At 43.7% G+C, this 24,723-nt stretch overlaps 2 protein-coding genes across 2 annotated transcripts in view; one reads left to right on the forward strand and one right to left on the reverse strand.

The window, feature by feature from the left end:
* Window positions 1–1,320: 1,320 nt before the first annotated feature.
* LOC132250983 (patched domain-containing protein 3) lies at window positions 1,321–5,145 on the reverse strand. Its single transcript, XM_059729364.1, is given in 9 exon segments — window positions 1,321–1,392; window positions 1,394–1,584; window positions 1,587–1,711; window positions 1,713–1,910; window positions 1,912–2,020; window positions 2,135–2,412; window positions 2,414–2,507; window positions 2,682–2,756; window positions 5,019–5,145. Coding segments are annotated over 9 exon segments (1,269 nt in total).
* Window positions 5,146–8,024: 2,879 nt separating this feature from the next.
* LOC102575506 (uncharacterized) overlaps window positions 8,025–24,723 on the forward strand; it is a 36,498-nt gene continuing 19,799 nt past the window's right edge. The window contains exons 1-5 of the mRNA XM_019498051.2: window positions 8,025–8,078; window positions 12,752–12,846; window positions 16,652–16,728; window positions 19,397–19,550; window positions 22,217–22,377. Coding sequence (XP_019353596.1) covers window positions 16,674–16,728; window positions 19,397–19,550; window positions 22,217–22,377 — 370 coding nt within the window. The 5' untranslated portion in view covers window positions 8,025–8,078; window positions 12,752–12,846; window positions 16,652–16,673. The remainder of the gene's footprint in view (window positions 8,079–12,751; window positions 12,847–16,651; window positions 16,729–19,396; window positions 19,551–22,216; window positions 22,378–24,723) is intronic.

A 24,723-nucleotide genomic window follows, 5' to 3' on the forward strand; every position in this document is an offset into this window, starting at 1 on the left:
TGGCTACCTGCACTCCCTGGAAACTGACCGGTGTTGAGTACAATAATTTGCCACAGTCTTCTTCAAGCAAAGCAGGTAATAGCAGGTACATCGTAACACAAGAGTTCTTTAAATAATGCAAAGTTTTCAGACACTTATTTCACTTAATGTCTGACCTTCCCTGGGTAGAGGGAAACACTTTGGTCTGGGTGTTTGTAAGGAGAGGACAATATTTCCTGAACAATTCCAGGCACCCCATCTTCTGATGGTCTAGACTTGGGAGATAGTGTCTTCCCTTTAAGAGTTTGGTCCTCTCCATGGCTGTCCTAAGCTTCTGTGAAACTTTTTGGTTTCCCCCTTTCAAAAGAATTTCTCCATAGAAATGTATTTGGCAGGTGCAGTAGTGACCGGAGCTAGGACACCAAAGCAGCGGCCTTATTCCAGGAGATGAGAATACCCCACCTGTAAGGAGGTGTTTGGCCCCTCAAAGGCTTGGAATCCAGCTGCAGGCAGCTAGCTGATGATAGTGTGCCTGACTGGGAGGCTGAAGGCCAGCTGGAAGTGATAGTCCACTAGTAAGAGTGGAACCACAAGGACTCTTAAGAGCTCTAAGTGCTGAAAGAAAGAGGGCAGGCTGCTGTGCTCAGGAGAAGCTCAGAGCTAAAACTGCCCTCTAAATGTCTGGAAGAAGATCTCAAATTTTGGTTGGTTTGTTTTGTTTATTACAGAGGCAAGAGTGTTCTGTGTGGAATAAACTGGTCTGAGAATCTGAAACCAGAACTGACTTGTCTATCTAAAGCAGCAAGGTAAAAGGCCTGCTTACATTCCCTCTTCTGAGTGTGTGTTCTGACCAACCAGACAGTGAATGAGCAATACTTGTAACCTGTCCAATAGACAGGACTCATAAATTAATACAAGAAGCTCTAAATCTAACAGGACACATGCAAAGTTGTCATTTTACATTAAATAGGAGGTTTAAGTCAAGCGATCACAAGTTAAAATGTGCTAGAACTTGGGCTGCCACATGCAGTTGCCACACCCATTTCTTCTTTTATTTCCTGTTGCTAGTTTGTCCCTTTATCTCATGCTACTGCCTCTTTGACTGCTGTGTTTCTTCTCTGCCCTCAAGAGCGTGGTCTTTTAATCTACAGATAGCTTTGAGATCTTTCTATATTAGCACCCTACTTCTACATTTGTCATTTTTAATCATGGCCAACCTGGGTCTCCGCAAAAATCAATACTAGGATATGTACTGTGTATAAGTTTTTTACCTTTTCGTATTGAATTACTCCAGTTGCTGCTACTTTGGGTTGATTAGTTTATATTTATAGATTTGTGGGCTCATCTGCCAAAATTCCCAAAGAAAGTTAAAACCACTGGACTGAAAACAAGACCATGAACTCCCCAAACAAGATAACAAAAGAAACATAATCTTAAACAAGTTTCTGAAGATATACGTTTCTGCTGCAGTTAGACTCACTACTCCCAATAAAGTGGAAAAAGCCTCTTGTGTTACAAGGTAACCAAGAATATACAGTGCCTCCACTGCCCTTTCATTCACAATGGGCTTTCCATTTGAACCAAATGCATACAACACGTATGCCAAAAGTCCTATACAAATGAAAACCCTATACAAATGACAAGGTTGATCATGGATATGGACTCAAGATTGACATCCCAGTACATCATGAAACCAGCAGCACCAACAATAATGGAAGCAGTAGCAGATAGAGGAACAGAGACGTTTGGAAATAAGCAACAGGGAAACAACCTGCATAGCTTCAGCTGCAATTACAACATTCTGAATGGTGCTCTGTACAATTGCAAGATACTGATCATAGTTGATTAATGCTGGATGATAAACCAGCATGAGTTTGAATGAGAACTTGAATGAGTTGAATGAGATCTTGCAGTCCTTAGCTAACTTCTCATTGGTTTAAAAGGATTTTCTAATCAACTGCAGTGGTTATATTCACTGTTTGAATGAAGAAATGGGAAGTTGCAGTTTCCAGAAAGCTAATATCAATGTCCCACTTAAAATCTAGGTAGTATTGAAAAAGTATAGATAAAATACCCATGAAAAAATCCCTGTTATCTACATCTAGTTAATTGTGTTTGGCAACATTCTGGTATACTTTCAAGGAAGTAAATATACTTTCTGGAAGACTTTTGTCCACATAAGAAGTATTCTCAAAGGTCTCCATACAGTTCCCAGTGTCATTATGAATGGATGCATTCCAGTAAGGTACACTTTCAGTAATAATAACTGTAACCCTGGGCCCATATTCTGAGAAATACTCGTCTTCCCAGTTGTAGAATGGAATGATGCAAGAACCATCACTAGCTAGATTTCAATGGTCTATACCTTCCTTGATCTGAATTCCTTCATAAATACTACTAGCAAGTTATGCTCCATATAACAACATGATAAACTTTGGTTTAGATGTTTGTAAGAAAAGGAACATAATATTTTCTGAAGAATTCATCCATTGAGCGTTCATTTTCTGCCCCAGATAACTCATCGGAACCTTTTTCCACACAGATCGCATTGTACAGACACGAGCAGTTAGACTGGTCATCATCATGCATTTTCATGCAGGTGAGCCAATTTCTGTTGCTTTTTTCCTATTTAGCATAAACATAAAATAACATGCAAAAATATACAAGACCTGCTCCAAAGAACATCAGACTGTACAATTAACAAAAGATAAAAGTGCTTGTGTTGAGGCAGAATGATTTCACAGACTCAAAGGAGGTCCAGGTTTCTAAGAGGAAGGCTAAAACATCAGTGAGAGTGGTAATTGTAACAGATCTTCAATCTTATTTTTCCTCTGACTTTTTTTGCAACTAGTGATCAAAATGATATATCAACTCCAACTTTTATAAGAGAGGAGAGAGTCAGCATGCTATTGTAAATATAAACTTCTAAGGTATTGTAAATATTAGAAGTGTGCAAAGCTTTGGTCATTGATTCAGTTCAGAGAAGATTCCGCCTGATTCAGAGGCTGTATTATCGAATATGAATTAAATCATGAGACCCATAAAAACCTCAGAATTGATTTGAAGCATCCAAATCAATTCAGAAATGATTCAGAGATTCGGCAATTCAGAAGGCTGTCTTGTAGGGAAACAGAAACTGAGATGAGGAAGGGGGAGTGGAGGGGGGAGGAAGACTGACATCTGTAGCTGGCCAGCGACTGTGATCTTTCTCTGAGTTCCCTTCCAATCACAGTGTTCTGGGGGAGGGACATAGAAACAACATACTTCACTTCATCCACCTCCTAGATACAAAACCTCATGGACTCAATATAGACATTGGATTTATGACACACTATAACCTGCCTGACATCTGAGTCCCCAGATATCTCTCCATTTTTTACCTGCTACATCCTCCTTCCTGCCCCCCTTCCCAGCCTGCCTCTCACCCCCTGATGCCTTAATTTACATTTTCACTGACTGGCTTTCTTCCATGCATGCCAGCCTCTGGCTTTTTTGCTATTCATTCCATCCAGGAAAAGCACACACCAACTACAGATGTTTCCTCAGCCTGATGAAGGGTTTTTAAGCCTGAAACCTTGCTAAAATATATTTCTCCAATTATTCAGTTGGCTTAATAAAAGATATCAGATTGACCCAAAGTACCTTGTCTGCCATGTCCTTAAACCGGCACGGCTACAACCTATACCCTTTAACACACACGACACAAGTTTTTCTTTCAGAACCTTGAGATGCAGTTTCCCACCTATCTCCTTGAAACTTGGCAGGCCTCATGCCTTCAGTGACCCAATTCAGGACAGTGACCATCTCCAAATTGAATCTCTGTCCTCTGAATCGGCCAAATCTAAATTGAATACTTCCCTATTCACACAGGCCTAGTAAATAAGGTACTGCAAAATAAGAAAGCAAAGCAAAAATACAAAACACATGAACATAGAACAAGGAGCAGCAGTCTCAAGTTGCAGCAAGAGAAGTTTAGGTTAGATATTAGGAATTTTTTTTTCACAAGGAATATAGTAAAGCAGAGAGGTTGTAGAATCTCCATTGTTGGAGGTTTTTAAGACCCAGCTATACAAAGCCTTGTCTGGGATGATCTATTTGGGGATGGTCCTGCTTTTAGCAGGGGGTTGAACTAGATGACCTCCTGAGGTCCCTTCCAACCCTAATTTTGTATTTATGAAAGTGAAGCCACTAAAGAATTATCTGGATTTTGGCTCAAAAAGGTAAGTTAAATGGATATAAAGAAAATAAAAGATCCCCCACACATAGCCTGATTTGTTACATGTAATAGAAATCATAGTGTTTTAGTTCTGAAAATGATCCCTCTGGGATTAGAGGTGGGTTCAAGCACGCTAGGGCCATTTTTCAACGCTTGTCTAACTTTAAAACTTCCACGGGTGGTGATTCCACTAATTCTTGGGGGTCTGTTCCAGTGCTTCAGTATTTTCAGAATTAGTAAGACTTTTCCTAATCATCTTTTTGCTACAAGTTAAGCCAACTACTTCTTGTTCTACCCTCTGTGAACATGGAGAACAATTGGTCACTGTCATGTTGGGAGACTCATCTGACATTTCTGCTTCCTCAATTTTTTCAGCCTAAACCTCTTCTCATTCTTGTTGCTCTTTTCTGGATTCTCTTCAGTTTTTTGGGTATGTTTCTTAAAACATTTTTCTGTGATCCCTCCTTCTAGGTAATATTTTAGCTATCTTTTCCACTGTATTACTATTTTTATAAATATATTCTTCATTCTTCTTCTCTAGCTGGCTAAAATATTTCCCTAACCAGCTTTGCTCTTTCACTCAAGGTATATGAAGGTACTTGCAATAAGGTATTTCATGCTTCTCTTGTCTCTGCACCACATTTGACTTTTTGTTACACATGGTTGTGCTCAGTTATTGTACTTTATGAGATCTTTCATTGTGCATGTGCCTTCAAGCAGTGGGCATTGCAATACGTGCTGCACAGTCTGAGGCTCTGTGCCTTGTGACCAAAGTAGACACAAGCCCTCCTTAGGGCCAGCATTGACAGTACTGTCTGCAAACCTTGAAGGGTCTTGGTCTGAAAGGAAAGGAGCCATATTAGGAAGACACAAGGTTCCAGGCTTGGATTCTCTGCTGGGACAAAAGGGTTAAGGAGCAGTTGTCTGAAAAATCTAGAGTCAATTAACATCTCGACTTCTTGTCAACTACTGAAATTATATAAAAAAAATGTGAGAGCTGCTCTATCTGGCCTACCAGACTACCAGGTGGAGTGGCCAGGTAGAGAGGCCTACCACAGAAAGCTGATTGGCAGTAGGAGGTGGTGGCAGCTCTGGCTCTTCAATGGGACATGAGGTGGAGCTTGGAGCTGCTATCACTACCATGTGCACTGGTCTGGAGCTAGAGCTCCCACCACTGCAGCCGCTTCCTCATGTCCCGGTCTACATCCAGCCTGTAAGGAGCCCCACAGCCTAGATCTGCCTCAGGACACAAAGTGAGTTTGATACCCCTGTTTTAAACACATAATTCTAATACAATAAAGGGCTTAGTCTGTCTGCCTGTGTGTCTGTCTGTCCGTCCGTAATGCTTTTGGGCAACTGTGCATGCGATTGGCTGCAGGGGCTACGCTTCCTCAGGTAGGGAGGGAGCTGCCACTACCCCAGGCAGGGAGGCAGGAGCCCCACTGCTCCATGGGTGGAGGTGGAGATGGGCAGCTGGGGGGGAGGGAGGGAGGGGCCACCACTGCCGCCACCTCCTCAGGTGCAGGGAAGCCCTGCTGCTCCGCGGGAGGAGGCAGAGGCAGGTGGGTGGGTGAGGGGGAGGGAGATGCCCCGCTTCAGGTGGAGGGAAGCCCCGCTGTTCTGTGGGAGGAGGAGGCGGCGGCGGGCAGGCTGGGGGGGAGGAAGCCGATGCTGTCACTGCTTCCTCATGTGGAGGGAAGCCCAGCTGCTCCCTGGGAGGAGGCAGACATGGGTGGGCAGGCGGAGGTGGGCGGGGGAGAGGGAGGTGCTGCCGCCACCTCAGGTGGAGGGAAGCCCCACTGCTCCACCAGAGGAGGCAGAGATGGACAGGTGTGGAGGAGGGAGTCACCACCGCTGCCACTGCCACTGCCACCTCAGGAGGCGGGTGGGGGGCGGGAGGGAGCTGCCGCCTCAGGTGGAGGGAAGTTTCACTGGCGGAGGCAGAAGTGGGTGGCCTTGGGGGAGGGAGTCACTGCTGTTACTGCCCCCATTTCCTCAGGCAAAGGATATGAAGATTTGGCGCCTCTTTGGAGATTTGGCTACGGACTAAAGAGGCAGCAGTCCTCACCACGCTGGACACAGCTGCCTCCAGCTGTAAGTCTGTTGTGGTGGGCGGAGCGGGGAGGGAAGCGGCATGGGGGAGGGAGGGACTGGGGCTGGGACAAGCTGCCCAGCCGGGTGTGGGGACGTGGGACTCGGGGAGGGGGCGGGGGGCGCAGGATGCGGGCACAGCGATGCTGGCAGCAGGGACTCTGCCCCGCTGCCGCTTCCGCCCTTCCACCTTGAGTGAGCCATGCCTGCATCCCACCCCCCTCCCCCTGCCCCAGCTGGGCAAGCGGCAGCAGGGCAGAGCCCCTGCTCACAACACTGCCAAGCCCACATCCCACGCCCCCCTCCCCCGCTGGGCAGCTTGTCTCAGCCTCAGCCCCAATCCTTTCCCCTCCCCCACCCGCTTTTCCTCCCCTATCCACCCACAACAACAGATTTACCAGCTGGAGGCAGCTGTGTCCAATGTGGCGAGGACTGCTGCCTGTTTAGTTTATGGCCAAATCTCCGAAGTGGTGCCGAATCTTTTCTAAATCGATTCAGAGGCTTCTGATTCGATTTGGACCTTTCAATTCAGATTTGAAGATTCAGCTGCTGAATTGGGTTGAATCTCCTCCGAATCAAATTGGCTGCCAAAGCTTTGCACAGCCCCAGTGAGAGAATAATACACTGATTTCTAAGGAATTCTGCAGCTAAAGGACACTGTTCTCTCTTTGCAGCACTACAGGGCATCCCCATACCAGACAGTTTACTTAGTTTGGTGCAGCTATTTTTGTGTTGGCAGATCTTAACACACAAATGCTGAGAAGTTAGAGAGAAACCTTAAAACTAAGGTTCTTTCTACCAAGCAGATTCCAGCATAAAGCTTTACTCATACTTCACAGTCAGGGCGGCTAGGATCTGGAACCAACTTCCAAGGGAAGTGGTGCTCACTCCTACCCTGGGGGGTCTTTAAAAGGAGGTTAGATGAACACCTTGCAGGGGTCATTTGACCCCAGTACTCTTTCCTGCCAAGGCAGGGGGTTGGACTTGATGATCTGCTCAGGTCCCTTCTGACCCTACCAACTATGAAACTATAAAAACAAGAGGTGAGTCTGCTGATTCATTTGTATCTATAATTAGTTGTTGGATATTAACTTTTGTCAGAACAGGACTGTTGGTGGGTGTGGTAGGGAAATGAAGGTGTTAAGACACTAAATAAGAGAGGATGCAGAAGGTTCACAGCAGAAACTAAAAATGAAGCAGAGAGAAACAGAATAAACCATGCATAATACAGTTTACACTTTTTTTGCTTTCTATATGAAAAAATTATTGTTTACAGGAAAAGAATGCATTTCTTACCTCAATTGTTTACCACTGCTTTGTTAAAACTTGAATAAAACGTACCTACTCAATGAGGAAAAAAATCAAAGATATAGAAACACTAAAGAACACTACTGAAAGCTCTGTATGCTATCTCTACCCCTCTTCTTGAAAAAAGAGCCACTAGAATAGTTCAGGAATCTCTGCTGTTTTGTTGTGGTTGCTGGCCTTTCACGAGTTACCACAGATGCCTTAGGGTTACTCTTTGGTCCCAGATGGGAGAGATTGAGTGTTCCAAACAAATAAGTACTTCTTGATTTGTTGACATGTTGCTTAAGTCTGTGCTAACCTTTCGGGGTGTGTCTGGGGGAGTTCTGAGACCAGAGAGGGACAGCCCATATAAGGTATTCAGCTCATGTTGCTGTTTGTCTAAGTACTTATAAATAGCTGTTTTCCCATGCATATTTTGTCTGTCTCTTCCTTTTGTTATAGTTAGAGCTGTTAAGGACTATGCAGAAGCTTAGAGAAATCAGTGGTAAGTCTTAATCGGTTTGCTTTGCTAACGTCCTAAAATGGCAACCTAGGAAGCCTTTTAGCAACAGGGAAGTCTGATGCCTGTTACTTCTGGGGTACCAGTACATGGTCATACAGGCATGGATATGGGGATGTATATATGGTGTGGCTACATTTATGTTTTTGTGTTTTCTGAAATCATATATTATACCAAGATGTGTGAACGAATGGGTATAATGAGTGTGCAAATAGATAGATGTTTCTTGCTCCTTTGTGTGTATATTATTAACTCTCTGGATATCTGATTAATCCAGGGGCAGGCAATTATTTCGGGCAGAGGGCCGCTTACTGAGTTTTGGCAAGCCAGTGAGGGCTGCATGACAGGCAGCCGGAGGCAGATAAATATTAATTTTCTAAATTTTTTAGGGGCCCCACGGGCCAGATGGAATGGCCTGGCAGGCCGCATCTGGCCCGTTGGCTGTATTTTTCCCACCCCTGGATTAATCTATACATCTACTGATGATACTTGGTGCTCATAGGCATTCAGTTAAATATTTAGTATGCAATTTCATTAAGTATTGATGTACAACGTTACTTATAATAAACTATACATACAAAGGCAAGAAATGTGGAAGATTACATCAATGAACATAAATTAGAATTTAGGTAACAAAAAGTTGATAAGTAAAACACAAAGAAACCAGGAAAAAATCTACATCCAGGAAAATAAAGGACAATAAGAAGATTTTTGAAGAATATTAGGAGCAAATGGAGTTTTAACTATGGTATTGACAGACATGATAAATTGTCAATTATAAGGCATTAAAGGCAGAAATACTCTCTCTCTCTCTGTGTATGTGTGTGTGTGTGTGTGTGTATATATATATATATATATATATATATATATATATTTCTGTTCTATATTCGGGAAAAGCTAAATAAAATACACATATCATGAAAATGAAGAAGCAATACTGTCCATTCGAACAGTATCTAAGGAAAATGTTAAGTAGTAGCCACTCAAGCTAAACATTTTAAATTCAGGTAACTTACTTCCAATAGTTTAAAAAAAACAGGTTGAGGGAACCTATATTATGTTGACTTTCAGTAAGTCTTGGAAGCCTGTGGAAGTTCCAGAGGGCTGAAAGAACATTGGTGTTATGATAGTATTTGAAAAGAGTAACAACTATTAGTATAGTATTTGAAAAGAGTAAAAACTTTCGAGTATGTAAAAGGCTGCTGCAACAAGGGAGGATATAAGCTGTTCTTCCTGTTCATTGCATAAGAACGAGAAATAATTGGTTTCAATTATAGGGAGGGAGATTTGGTTAGGTACTGGAAAACCTTAGATAGTTAAGCACTGAAATAAATTGTCTAGGGAGGCTGTGGAATCTCCATCGTTGGTGATGATTACTGATTAATAAGACCTGGTTAAACAAACATCTCTGAGGAGTGGTTTAAATATAGTTTATCCCATCTTTGGGCGGGGACATGTCCTAGTTAAATTCCAGAAGAGTTATTAGCTAGGTTAAGTTCACTTTTTAAATCTAAGGCAAAACTGCCACAATACAGGATTAAGCCCAGTTCTCTTTACTACTTGTACTAGAAATACTGCTGTAGCATTAATTGCTTACAAATGGTAATTATTAAAAAAAATAATGGTGACCCCTATAAATAATAGAATTCTTGATTAGTTTCAAATAATTACTATGAATTCTGCTCCATAGGATATTATACACTGCAGTCACAAAAGTGATTGCAGTATGATAAGCCCCCTCTACATGTTACAGATATTGCACAATAAATTGATGAATTGTTCAGTTAAGTGAGACAAGTTACAAATGCAAAATACCTATCAGAAAAATTCCAACTAGTCATAAAGTTAGACCTAAAAATGTGTACTAACATTACAGCTGGCTGCTATCGAGCTCCATTTTACACCTGTAGCAGGGTCTCCCCTGCAACCAGGAGCTCTGGCAGCTGACTGTGGACTCTCAGCCCTGGCAGCACCTCACAGCTGCAGATGCTGGATCCTGGCAGCTGTGGGACACAGTGCAATCTCTGAGCCCCAGGGGTGCATGCTGCACACTACAGCTCTGCTCTAGCTCTGAAGCACTCAGCAGCAGAGGAGGGTAGGGAGGAGGGCCATTTCCAGTTCTAAGATGGCAAGCCCCCTGCTCCCAAAAGGAGTACTTCTGGAGACAAGAGGAGGGACTTCCAGGGGGCAAGGGGATGGCAAAGGTCAGGAGTCAGAAGGTGGGACTTCCCATCCCACAATGGTGACTAGGGAGTGGGGTGGGGGTGGGAGGAAGCACAGTGGGGGGAAAAGTGGGAGGCAGGCACAGACATAAGGGGGGCAAGGGTGGGGGGCAGAGGGCAGCCAGTGGCATGGAGCAGGACTGGCATGGAGAGGCACATGGGGGGGTTACATAGCAGGTAGAAGGCAGAAGGGGAAAAGGGACATGGGAGCATTGGTAGGGGTCTGGCCCTCATGCCCGCCACTATTTTTCCCTCCAGAGCAGTTGGGGGGGATAGATTTAAGACCATCTTCCACTAATTAGATTCTGTATGTGGAAAATTATAAGAAATTAATACATTTCCACAAACAGAATTTAATTGAAGGAGTTATTTAAAATTCAAAATTGTCTTAGATTCAGGTAAATTTGCTCTGTATGTCCTGTTTTTTTTTCCTTTTTTGGAAAGATTGTGATCACAAGTTCAGGGCTTAAATTAACAATATGTGATTTTAAATATGTCCATTCAATAATGCATTTTCATTATGAACCAAAAACAGGTAGGAAGAGTAAGTTCAATTTCAGTGGTTTATGGAAAAGTAGGTGGGGAAGTGATTAAATATACAATAGGGAGGAACTCATTCTAGACATTCCAGCAGTGTTTGGTTCTTTTTATAAAAACAAAAATTAAAGTTGTTTTTCTTAACCTTAAAATGGGACTCTAATGAAATGCAGTTTCAAATTTCTCTTTTAACAAAGCTGTTTATTTGCAAGTTTGAAATCCAGCTTCAGAGTAAAGATGAGCAGCTTCCTTCTCAAACAAAAATATTTCAGTTTATATAAGATTTTTTTCAAATGGTACACATACAGTCGCAATGTATGTCTTTAAATAATACAGGCAGTCCTCAGACTTATAACACAATTGGTTCCTGAAAACCACATGTTAAGTCGAAACGTCGTAACTTGGAACCAATTTTCCCATAGAAACAATGTTACAAAAGGGGGATTGGTTCCTTTATGATGCTTGACACAGGTGCCTCCAGCTGGTAAGTATGTTGTGGTGGGTGAGGGGGCAAGGAAGGGGCGTGGCGGGGCAGATCAACACCTCTGCAGCGAAGAAGTGATTGGGGCTGAGGCTAGGACAGGGGCCGGGGCAGAAGGGGGGGGGGGTGGCTCCTGCTGCTGTGCGCCGCTTGTCCGGAGGCAGTGCAGCAGTTCTGCCCCACCCCGGCTGGGCAAGCAGCAGGAGGGTATAGCCCCCACTCCCAGCACCTTCCACCTCTTGCCCAGAATGCAGCCCAGCACAGCCCCACCGAGCCCTGCCTACCCCATGTAGATCTGGGAGCACCCCCCCAGGTCCTCCTGGACTGGTGGCAGGAGCAGCAGTGAAAGCCATCGGACAAGTCACTCCTGGACCAGAGGCATACAGTGGTGGGAGCTGCCCCCCTCCCCTCCCCTCCCTGCACCCCCCCCCTGCTCCCCCCGGCTGGGTAGCTTATGCTCTGGCCCCTGTCCCAGCCCCAGCCCCAATCCCTCCCTCGCTGCAGGGGTGTTGATCTGCCCCCCCCACGCCCTTTCTCCCCCCCTCCTCCACCATAACAGACTTACAAGCTGGAGGCACCTTTGTCGAATGTCATAAGGTTGAAACCAGTGTTGGAACCTCGAAACAGGGTGTAAATTTATAAAGGTTGTAAGTGCCATTCATCAGAACTCAAAAAATTGTTAAGTCAAGGACTGCCTGTACTTAAATTAGCTGAGATAAAGGACAGACAGCCTTGATTTAGTACTTTTAAGACAGAGGTATTTAACAGTCAGTTTCTTAAGTACAGAGCACATTATAGGTTAGTTTGTATTTTAGTATGGTTAAGTATTAGATAATACACAGATTTCACTTCTTATTTTAGCTGTAGATAATTTAGAGAGTGTTAAACATAGACCCGTTCAGGAATTATCTCTTTAAATCAATAGTTTGAACTTCAGTCACTGACTAATTCAACTTTGGTTTTTCTTCTTTAAAAGTGTTTTAATATTTGTTCATCCTATTGTGGAGATTAATTGAATATTAAACCCTTAGAAGACTATATAAAGGCTTTAGAGAAAAATCAGCATTTTAACACCATTGAGGAGGAATGAATCAAGGTAAAAACAATATATATGACTTAGAAGAATATTACATACATTGAAATCTACATCCATATGTTTAATAGGGGGGCTGCTGATTGCCATTGCAATTATTCATATACTGCTTATTTACATATGCTGTCATTACACTACAGCAATTAAAAATCTTTCTGATACTAAGACTATTAGCTTTTCTAACTCTGTGTTTAAACTGGTATAAACTGAATCAAGAATCTGAGGTCAGATTTTTATAAAATTATTTTATAATCCAAAGTCATCAACATTTGCATTGATTTCATGGTTGTAAAGTTTAAAAATAAACTTTTTTTTTTTTTACTAGAAATCCAGCATTCATCCTTGAAATAAATTCAGAATGACTGCTCTGGCCAGATTTCTGAAAGCTACATGCAGCAGCTGGCAATGAAATTCTAGCAGGTACTGCCAAAACATTTTCCAGCAAAATATGGAGATTTGGTGACACCAAGACGTTTATTGAATTTGTCTAGGCTTTTCTAGTAGTTTGTGTGATTAAAAAATGTCAAGCACATTAATTTAAACATTTATATAAAGCATTACAATTTTTCATTTTAAATGGACATTCAGTTAATAGATTTCCATCATTTTTATTTAAAACTATAAAAACTTCAAAATTGCTCAGATCCAAAATGAAGTGTTTCATTTGACCTGAAGCAAAATTCTCCTTGGCTTTTTCATTTATTGACAATTAAAAAAAAAAAGAAAAAAGAAAATTTAGGATCCACTAGAGGCAAATTATTTTCAGTGCTCTGGAAGTGACATCAAACTGAAAAATCAATTATTCATATGGCTCCACTGGCACCAGTACTATAGATTCTGTGTGTTTTGACTAGGATTGAGGCCTTACAGCTGATGTTGTGAAGGAAGTTTCCTACATTTGGTTTCATCAGGTGAGCAATTAACTGTTGAGCCTTGACAAGGTAGAAAGGCTGACCTAGACAAAAGGCTTAAGAGCCAAGTGGCCAACAACCATAGGAGCCAGCAAATAGGGAGCAATAAATAAGAGTGGTTGAGTGGGATGTGTCCTTGGGTGAGGAAGGAGCAGTCCTTGTTCCTTTGGGTTAATGACTGTGTTTGTTTGTCTGTTGCTTGGTGGTTTGTTTGGTTGTGGCTTGTAGCCTACAGTCAGTTTGGGGGAATGTTGTGGGGAGGACAGAGATGTGCAACTGATGATGTTAAGAGAATCAGTGTTGACAGATAGTTAACTGCTAAGCCTTAATAAGGCTGCACCTGGTCAAACATCCAGGGATCAGGAAGGGAAATGAGCAGGGAAATTTTCACGGGAGTTTGGGGGATATTTTTCCTTCTTTCATTAAAGGTGGGGAAAAGGAAGAGAACTTGATCATGGCAGCAGACACAGCAGTGGAGGTGATCTGAAAAGTTGCAGAGAAAGCAAAGATGTCAATGCAGAAGCTACAGGATGAACATTATCCTTTAGCTGACACTTGGCAGAAGCTCTTTACATATGGGGTTGTCACCTGGTAGAACTCTCAGAAGAGAATAGCTAAGGACTAGAGACTCACATGGGGATGATGGTAGAGTTTAGGCAGAGATTTGAGTGCATGATGAAGGGCAGGAGACTGCATGGACAATTTGAGATTTGCAGACACTGTAGACGCCTGCTGAAAAAAGGGGACCAGGTGGGTAGACTGCCCTGCAAAGAGGTTGACTCATAAAAGCATATGATAACAAGGACAAAGCAAAGGAAGAAAATAGCTACTGAAGGAGAAACAGAACTGAGGTGGTTTTCTACACAGGAAAATGAAGGGGAGAAAAGGCAGGAACAAGACTTGGTGCAAGGAAGAAGTGTAATCACTAGGCATGTCTACACACGCTTCTCTTAAGCAGGCTTAGCATAAAATTGCTATTTTTAAGGCACATTACGGGCACATGTCTACACTTGCACAATAGGGCTGTGTGAAGCTTTGGGTGCTGATTCAATTTGGAAGAGATTCGGCCCAATTTGGTTGCCGAATCTCTGAATCTGAATCAAATCAGGGGACCAATTAAAAGGTCTGAATCAATTCGAAGCTCTCCGAATCAGTTCAGAAAAGATCCAGAGAGCTTTGGTGATTTGGGCAGTCCCCACCTGCTGCAGCAGGGAGTTGGACCCAGACTTCAAGCTGGTAAGTAGGAGGCGGGGGAGGAGGAACTGGAGGAGGGGAGGAGGGAGCATGGGGAGACCCCTGCCAGGTCCCATCCCCTGCCTGCTCCCCCGCCCGCTGCCTGCTCTCCTAGCCTCCCCCATGGCTGCCCCGCCAGCTCCAGCTCCTGGTGCTTTAAAAAAAAGGGCCGACTCACCAGTTGCTGCCCGGTGGGGGGGTGATTCCTACTGCCCCTCACTGCATGGGGGAGCTCTGCCATGAGACCCCTGACCTCCCCCCTCTGTCCCAGCTTCCCCATGGCTGCCTTGCTTGCCCCAGCTCTGACCCATTAAGAAAAAAAAAATTTAGACTCACCAGCTGCTGCAGCAGCCTCAGGGCTTCTGGGGGCTCATGCAGAGCCCCCCACACAGTGAAGGACAGTGTGGTGCAGCAGAGATCAACTCCCTACCTGGCAGGAACCAGTGAGGCAGGGCTTTTTTTTTTTTTTTTTTAAGGGCCTGGAGCTGGGGGGGGGGGGGGGGGGCTGGGACAGCGGTTGGGGGTCGGGGGCCTTGTGGCAGAGCCCCCCATGCAGCACGGGACAGTGGGGAGCAGCAGGGATTGCCTCCCTGCTGGTGAGTCAGGGCTTTTTTTTTCAAGTGCTGGGAGCTGGGGTGGGTGGGGCAGTCACTGCCAGGGCTGGGATAGCAAGTGGGGGATGGGGCCTGTGTGATTCAGAGATTTGGCAGCCGAATTGATTCAGGATAGTGAATCAAATCACTGTCCCGTGAATCAGCCGAATCCAAAGCGAATATTAGCTGCTTCATACAGGCCTAGTGCATACCTTTAATGCGCCTTTAAAATGGCAATTTAAGGCTATGTGAGCCTAAATTTGATACCTGCATAAAGCAAGTATCAAATTTAGGTGCAAATGCCTAAGTTGCATTACCGCATGTGTAGACATGCTAATGTGCATTAACACTGTGTGCGTCAGTGGATACACACCATGTTAATGCGTACTAGTGTTTCTGCACATGCGCTAATGCAACTTAGCTATTTGTGCCTAATTTAATGTACCTTAATTAGCATTAGCACATCCATGTGTAGATGTGCACCTAAATCACCTTAATGTGCCTGTATTAAGTTTAGGTACGTGTATGCACACCTATTATGGTTCAGTCTTGCACTTCTGAAGTCAATGATAAGAAGTTCAGATCTGACTTGTCTGGTTTAAATTTTCTCTTAACTGGAACCATACAATAATCCCTGAGTAGCTGTTATTCATTGTATTATTCTTGTGAACCTACTCAGATAAGATTATGAAGAGAATAGTAGAACTGTAGCAACAAAACACATTGATACAGCACAATGGTAATAGTAGTATATATAGGAATTAACATTTAAATCTTGGTCTCAGGAAATGGATGGAAGGAATTCTAAAGGCTTTGCTGATAAAAGAGGGGTCTTCCCATTCCTGAACATCTCTGCTGTCAAAGGGACTGGTAGTTAGCCATGTTAGTCTTAAATTAGACAAAAGGTATGGTAGAGTTTCAGCTTTAGACTACTAAATCAGAAATGCATAAGCTTTCGTAAGCAATAGTTCACTTCATCAGATGATATGAAAGGGAATAGAATGTGATAAAGTGAGCTATTGCTTATGAAAGTTGCATCCCTGATTTAGTCAGTCTATAAGGTACAACTCAGTCCTGCCTTCTGTCAAAGGGACTGAAAGACACATTAGTATGAATAGGTATGTCGTTTATGTGGGTGTGTGCATATGTGCAATTCTGTCTTTCTGAACATGTTGAAATGACTGAAAGGATGAAAAAAGAAGTGGTAGTGTGCATGTGGGTATATATGTGCAGTCTTGTGATTTGAGTGCCAGGGTGCAAAGAAAGTAGCTTTCCTGCCAACAAACAGATTGGAACAGTAGAAATCTGGTCACCTTTTCGTAATGTAAATCCCATCCTCACCAGAGTCCACAGGAAACTTGAGATTTATTCCAGTTTTGTGTAGGCCAGTGTATTTTGGAATGTTCATTTTCAATACTAATACCTGCATTTAATGAGAAATACATCATTCCATTTTAATTTTGTGACCTCTGTAAGTATATTCTGCAGCTCAAGAATAAATTTGAAAATCATGGAGCCTGGGGATGAAATTGCCATTGTGGGAATAGGATGCAACTTCCCTGGAGGTAAGTTTCTAATAGACACAAAAGTAATAGAGCAATCAAAAGCACACTCGCTCATTTATTTTGATATGAGTAAAGCAGTACATTTCCCTCTCATTTCTTTCTTGGAATGAGCTGAACTGATTTTACTGAAATTTTCTGTAAAAGAATCAGGCTGAGGCAGACATCTAGCATGGAATATTTTGGCTCATTCTTTTAAAGTTGTCAATGCCATGTGCAATCTAAAGCAGGATCTTCATAATGGGAAGTGTCAGGCGGCCTTAACTACAGTATGTTACCTGTTAAGGTCAAGGTCAAAGGTCAGGCCAAAGCTTAGCAGCTCATTAGGCTACTATAGTTAAAACACACCTATTTCTATAGCAAGCAGTACACAAGGGAGTGATGTGACTAGCATTACATAAGAGTGCTGCTTGTTCCAACTATCATATAACTTGTGTTAGGCATCTGTGGAAGGATAACTAAACACTTCTGCAGCTTCTCTGGGATTACATCATCTATGAAATACAGATGTATCTCTATGCAAATAGAGCTGTCTTCCTAGGCAGATGAAACTCAAACTCTGTCTCCTACAAACCTTGGCTGCCTGCATTCACAGAAAGAAGCAGAAGCCTTGGCCATGTACAGACATTTGGTGTCTCCTGCAAGAGTTACTGCTCTCTCAGTAGAAACCATGAGTGTACAAATCTTCAGGATTTGTCTTCCAAAGCAAAAATGGCCTGTTCAGAAGAAAAATAACCCAGGAACAACCAGAGTTAAATCACACCCAGGTTCTCCTGGGAAAGTTAATATCTATACAACTTACTCTTCTGAGAAAAGCCACAACATAGTCTTCCAGCATCCCAGGGTGCTTTTCCTACACTCCCCACAAGGAGACTGTATGTTACTTGGGCTGGACGCTATTTCTTTAGCTGAGCAGGGAATATAACCACCCCCACCTTTCACAATCCACACAGTGAGCTGCAGGTAGACACAGGCTCACCCTGACTAGTCTGGGTCAGCCAATCAGGGCTGCCCTGTGCACCGCTGCCATCTCTCTCCAAGCAGACTGAGGGACCTTGCAGAGCCTGCTGAGATGTGTTCACAGGGTCCCCCTGGATACTCAGAAATCTCTCTGCTCTTCAGGGGCTCCACATTCAAATATCTGTTCAGGTGTCTCCAGGTAAGTCTTTCTACTATGAAAACAAACTCTGGAGAATTCCCCCAGATCATTTGAACATCTGCACATAGACCTTGTAAACAACTGAAACTGACTTCTGAAAAAAACCCCCACAACAAATGCTATATTATGGGATTGTAAGAAAAGAAAAAGGGTAAAGTCTCAACCATTTACCATATGTGTAACTTCATTAACTGATTTTAGGTAAAGTGGCACAATTTCTCTGTATATACAAGGCCACAGCTTTTCAAAGGGCCAGTACCAATGGGTCACCAACAGAATTGTGCTTGAATTCAGATCCATTTTGTAAGGTAGTGGTTTTCAAACTGTGATCCATAGTCTGTGGATCCCCAGGAGTCCATATCTAAGGGGTCTGAAAGATGACTATGTTCAAACAAAAGTGTGTGAATATTTAAACTTACAATTCAAAGGGGTCAACCCCTCCATTTGAAATTTCCAAAGGGGTCTGTACCTCCATTCACAATTTTTTAGGGGTCCACAAATGAAAAAAGGTTGAAAACCACTATGTTAGGCACTGTATAAGCACAAAGGAAGACCCAGGTTCTGTCTTACAGAACTTGCCCAACCCAAAAAGACTTCTTCAATCAGATAGACAAGTGAGGCTGAGAACAAGCAAGAGGGGGAAAAGAGAAGATGAGGGTTGGATAGGATTACAGATGTAGGATTATATAGTGGACAGGGATACAGGTGGTATTATGCAGAGAAGCAAGTACACTAGAACCCAGCTACTTTGCAGGATTGGATTGCTAACCTGATGAAGTATGCTGTAACCTTCAAAAACTCATGCATCTCAGAATGAGTTGGTCTATAAGGTGCCACCCTGCCCCGCCTTCCACCTTGCAAAGATATTGGTTTGTGAAGTATCTGAGTATACAGAATTGCAACAAATAGCTACAGGGGACTGCTGAATTGCTTCAGAATTGCTGCTTCTATGGTAAATTGTGTGGGACTAATGATGAGTGCTCTCTGATCACAGAAATCACTCTTTGAAATAAAAGTCAAAGCAACCAGCTGAGTGGTTTGTTCTAAATTTGGCAATCTGCTGCAAATTAACTGAGCTGTGAACCACCCAGATATGAATGATCCAGAATTCTGTTGTAGTTTGTGTCTACTCATGATATATTGAATTTTAATCACTTAATATATTGTTGCTTCTAATAGCATTGTGACAAAGGCCTCAATGTTAGACTCAAGCTAATGTCTTGGCAAATTTTCCAACACTTCTCAAAATAGGAATAAAAACATGATTTTGTGAGTGTTGTTTTTAAAAAGTAAGTCTGAGGAATAAATATTCCCATTCATTTGCAGAGCTTCAGTGTCCATATCACCGAAAAAAAAAATCATTTTCCTTATCTTTACTTATTTAACTTTTTTAAAGAGAAGAAGTTAGATCTTACTTTAAGAAACTAGACTTATAAATGAGGGTTTCTTTTTTAGTAAATGCTTTGTGTGAAAAACCATATAATCTGCTTCTAAAAACTATCCATGCAACAGGTGAAGGAATTGACAATTTCTGGCAAGTACTAGTAGAAGGCAGAAACTGTACTGTAGAAATTCCTCTGGAGAGATTTGACACCAAAGAGTGGTATGATCCAGATGATAACAAACCTGGAAAAATATGCACAACACAAGCAGCTCTTCTGGACAGGTAAGTCTGTTACTGTGCTCTAAACCATTAGTCAAACTTTCAAGTTAGATGTTTGAACTCTATTTCTTTTCCTACTGAAGTTAATAACATTTACGCTTCAGAAGAGCTATGAAAAAATACCTGAGTTCTTTGTTCAGAGGAGACTCAGGAAAGGAAGTTTAGCCTGTACCTAGTAAATCTCATTGCTTATAAAATTAAATAAAATTATATTTTAAAATAATTTTCCCTTACTACTTTTTTGATCTTCCGTTACTAGTTTCACTTTTTATGTATTTTTAAAATTTAGTTTGTGTGAATTCCTATAACTATTTGGCAAACATACTGTTGTAAGAACTAATATTTTTGGAGATGGCGAGACAGAAAAGAGCATTTGTATCTCTACTGTCATATACCTTCTGTTGTGAATTTTCCAAGGAAGGAGAAAGTGGGTTGTTCATGGGTAGGAGCATGAAAACTAAGACGCTAAAAAGTACTTGAACCTGTTTTAGTTTAAGTCCATATTTCACTTGAGTTCCATTGCCACAAGCTCCTATTCATATTCACATGCCACCTCCTTCAGTAGATCACTCCTGGGAATAAGGATTACTTGTATAAATAAGGGTTTGTAGGATTGGACCCTAAATGTTTGTAAGTGATGGGGCCACTTTAAAAGACACTTTATGCAAAGATGAAAGTATATTTAGTGTGTATGTGTGTAAAAACGTTTTTTGCTCATTTCGTTAAAAATACATTTCACTTCAAAATATTTGGTCTCGCCCTATTCGCACTCATTTAAGATAGTAGGGCTGGGCCCATAGTCTCCTTAAATATAATTTAGAAGAAGATGTATTTAAAAGTTGTTGACAGAGATCACACTACACCAAACTGAATCCTGCCAACACTTACTAATGTATTTAGTAGGGCTGTCAATGAATTGTTAACATGTGCGATTAATGTGCTAATTGGCTCTTGCATTAATTTTTTTAATTAGTTAATTGCAGACATGGTTTTGGAACCTGCGCCTGGGCTCTGCTCCATCACCATCATCACTATCTCTGGGCCACCCAGTGGGATAGCAGTGGCAGTGCAGAAGACTGCAGGGCAACCCAGGTGCAAGCTCTGGGCTGCTGCAGCAGGAAGGGGAGGGGCATACTCAGACACACAGAAAGATACATGCATACAAGAGGTCCACCGATATATTGGTGCCATATTGGGATGCTGTGTGCAGGCACACAGCTGGAGCATGCATACAGCCAGAAATGCAGCCCAGTGGCATGTGGAGCAGTGCCCAGCAGCTAAGTCTGTGGAGCGGAATGGCTGGGAGGAGAGAGAAGGGGTAGGGGGCAGATTGAGGCCCCTCATGGTGAGGGAGGCAGTGGGGCAGGGGCTGGGGTGAATGGGATCCTGGGGCTGGGGCAAGTCATGGGATGGAGCTGTGGGTGGCTCGTCCAAGGGTGAAGGGTTGGGGGAACATGGCTCCCTGTTGCTGCGCACACTCCCAGAGGAGGCATGTGCCCCCCAGATTTGTGTGCGGGACGGAGGCAGGTTGCCTGCTGCAGGCTGGGGCTCTGTGCCCTGCTGCCTTTGACCCGGGAGCTGCATGATGATGACATGCTGTACCTCCTGCTGCCAGGCAGGCAAGAAGTGCGGCATGGCCAGCATGCAACTCCCAGGGCAAAAGCAGCAGGGTGCAGAGCCCCAGCCCGCAGCAGGCAGCCTGCCTCTGCCCTATGCACAAATCCAGGGGGCACATGCTCCCCATGCCTCCCCCTAGGGTGCACACAGTGGTGAGGAGCTGCACCCCCCCTTGCCACGGATGAGCCACCCATGGCTCTCTCCCATGACCCACCCTGACCCCAGGGTCCCATTCACCCCTGACCCTATCCCACTCCCTCCCTCACTGTGGGGGCCTTGATCTGCCACACCCCCCTTGCTTCCACAGACTTACTTGCTGGGCACTGCTCTTAGGGTTACCAGGTTTCCAGTTCCATAAAAGAGGACACCTATCAGGGGGTGGGAGTAATGTGATTGTGTCAGGGGACAGTGATCTGCCCATGCCCTGTTTCTGCCCTTGCCCCTCATTTCCAAGCCACAGACCCCCAGCCCTGCTGCTGCCCCTTACTCCTGACCCATAGTACCCTGCATCCTGCCAGGGCATGTGGAGGTCCCTCTTCCCTGGGCTCCAGTCCCCACAGACACAGCCTCCCACACCTTCACAAACTCTCACCCACACACATACCCCACCCCTACCCTTCAACTGTACAATGTACCTGCGTAATTTTGCATAATTTTGAGTATTCCTGTGCATAATTGAGTTTTTAGCTGTAGAATTAGAATTGTGATTAATTGCAACTAATTTTTTAAAATTGCACAATTAATCAAGATCAAACTTGTTGATCGTTTGACTGCCCTAGTATTTAGTCTTACTGATATTAATGGAATAATTGTGTGAGGAAAAGCTTCCACGATTGGACTCATAACTTGAAGTGCAGAGTAGCTGGACTGCTGTTTTAGATCTTTAAAAGAAGAGACCAACCCATAGACACTTAATTTGTATGCAGTAGTGGACTGGCAGCTCCCAGATTAGTTTACCATGAAATTATAAATGAATGTGAAGCTATTAAAAGGTAACTCTTTAGCAGTGCATATTTTATGAATCAAATCATCTCCTGGTTTGTACTTCTCAGTTTTAACACATTTGACAACAAAATGTTTGGAATTAATGATCTGGAAGCTGAACGCATGGACCCTCAACACAAGTTACTCCTGGAATGCACTTACAGAGCACTGGAAGATGCAGGAATTGCTACAGAAACCATCAGTGGCACCAAAACAGGGGTTTTCATTGGTAAGATTGCACTCTAACAAAGAGCAGTTTAAGAATAGAACGTATTTCAAAAAACTTCCTGAATGTGATGTAAAGCTAATATGCTATGAACAATGCTGCTTACTCTGGGCACATCTACACATACATTTGATCCAGGATCAGTTTACTCATGAGTAAACACTCCTGGGCAGGGATCTACACATGCAGGGAAGGGGGAACAGATTTGTGGCTAATGGCCTCAAACTGCTTCTGCTTCCTGGGGCCCTGCAGGGGGCCCCTGCCACCACCAGGTAGAGCTCTAGGCTCTCTCTCAGTGCTAGCCCAGGGGCTGGCAGGGAGCAAGGGGCCAGGAGACAGCTGTCTCCTGGACAGGGCTGGGACATTACAGCATGCCCCAGGGGCTGCCTTCTGCTGGGGCAGAGAGCTCCTGGCTCCCCAATTAGGGGAAGGGGACTTGGAAAGAGCTACAGGGGAGGGGCAGGTCCCAGCCCCTGGCTCTGATTCTTCAGTGGGGCAGCTAGCAGCTAGCTCTCTGTTAGCTGCCCCACTGGCAGATTGGGGCAGGGGGCTGGGACCTACCCCACCTCTGCAGGTCTTTCCCAGCCCCAAGCCTCAATCACCCAATCAGGTCATGGGGCTGGAACTTGCCTCTGACCAAGACAGTTTCCAGCCCCTGCTCTGCAATTGCAGGGTGCAGGCTGGGGAGCTTGTCCCCATTCAGATACATGAGCAGGGAGCTAGGCAGGGAACAGGCTGGGGAGCTTATTCCCTGCTCAGGTCTGCAAGTGTGGAGGTGGGCAGGAAACAGGGTCCCCAGCCCCTGTCAGCAGGGAGCTCCCAGTGCCAGCTCCTCATTGCAGGGCTGTCACTGGAAGATCCTTATGTCCCAGCACCAGCCCCACTGTCATAGAGCTGGTGCTGGGAGATAAGGATCTCCCAGTGCTGACTCTACGATGGTGGAGCTGGCACTGGGAGATAAAGATCTCCCAGCCCCCATGCCCCGATCTCAATCTCAGAGCAGGGGCCTTGGAGCTCCCTGCTGTCAGGGCAGGGGGACATAGTCCCCACCCAGACTCCAGAGGCAGAGCCTGCCCTGGCAGCAGGCAACTTCTGGGGTTAGAGAGCAGTCTCCCACACCCTGGTGTAAGGCATCTATATGAGTGCTACTGCACCATTACTAATAAAAAAAAAAAATGATTAGCAAGGTTTACTGTGTAGTAAGTGTTAGACCTCGACTCCATGCGATGCCCAACAACTAGGGAGGCAACAGATCAATGCCATCACACATCACCTGCACACATTGCTCATCAGCAGCTTTATTCAAAATGGAGACGGCTTCGGGCTAGCTCCAACAAACTGGGGAGCCATGCTGAACATTCATTTTTTCCACACTTATACACCTTGGTTCATGCTCATTAACATTTACTCCACTTTTGTCCCTCCTCTGTTCCACCCATATTCTCTCCTGTCTCAAGCTCCACCTCTGTTTACTGTTTATTTCATTAGCATGGACTTACCTATGCATTTTACTCATTTACATGCTTTTTTGCTATGAGCGCATGGCTAAGACTTTGACCTCTGCTTCCTTCGTTCACTTGCCGTTTCTTGCTGATTACTTCACCATCTCCAAGGTCTTGCTTCTGCTTATCTCCTAACGATAGCTGGTGGGCTGCATCTTGTTCCTTTTACATAATGAGTCATATGTCCTACACACTATCACATTATTAGCAAAATGCTTGCCTAAGCATCTTGCAATATTACTTTTAATATATCATTCTGCCTTGTGGTTAGCAGCTTTGCTGGGCCACAGGCTATAGCCTTGTATTCAGCTGCAAATGCAGTGTTCCCCAAGACCCAAATACTGTCACCCTAACATTAAGCATGTTCACATGTAGACACCCATGCTTATTGCACAGTAAACTATGCTACTAAGTTAAGTGTCTTGTGTACATGTGCCCTATGTGTACAAAGGATCTCACATTATCTAATTAGCTGATTATGAATTTATATGCATAAATTAAGCCAGGACAAACTTTTGTCAGTATAATGATGTTGATTAAGGATATCTGTTTTAAACTTATTTTCTATATGATCAAAAGCCCTACTGTACATGCTGTTATATCGGCTTTTGTCAACATTGCTTACTGGTTCCAGGGAACTGATCTAAGCTCTCCTAGTACAAGAAGTCTTATTGGTAGAAAGTACATCAATACCTGGAAGGTTTTCAGGTATAGCTGAACCTTTTCTAGTGTAAGATAGACCCAAGCATAAGTCAGAGACTGATGGTGTGGGGAAACATACCTGATGGTATGGAGAAGATGATACCCTTTGAATGACTGTAAATGGATACTTGTTTCCCCTGCATGT

The sequence above is a fragment of the Alligator mississippiensis genome, chromosome 5, assembly GCF_030867095.1.
Source record: "Alligator mississippiensis isolate rAllMis1 chromosome 5, rAllMis1, whole genome shotgun sequence".
NCBI lineage: Eukaryota > Metazoa > Chordata > Crocodylia > Alligatoridae > Alligator > Alligator mississippiensis.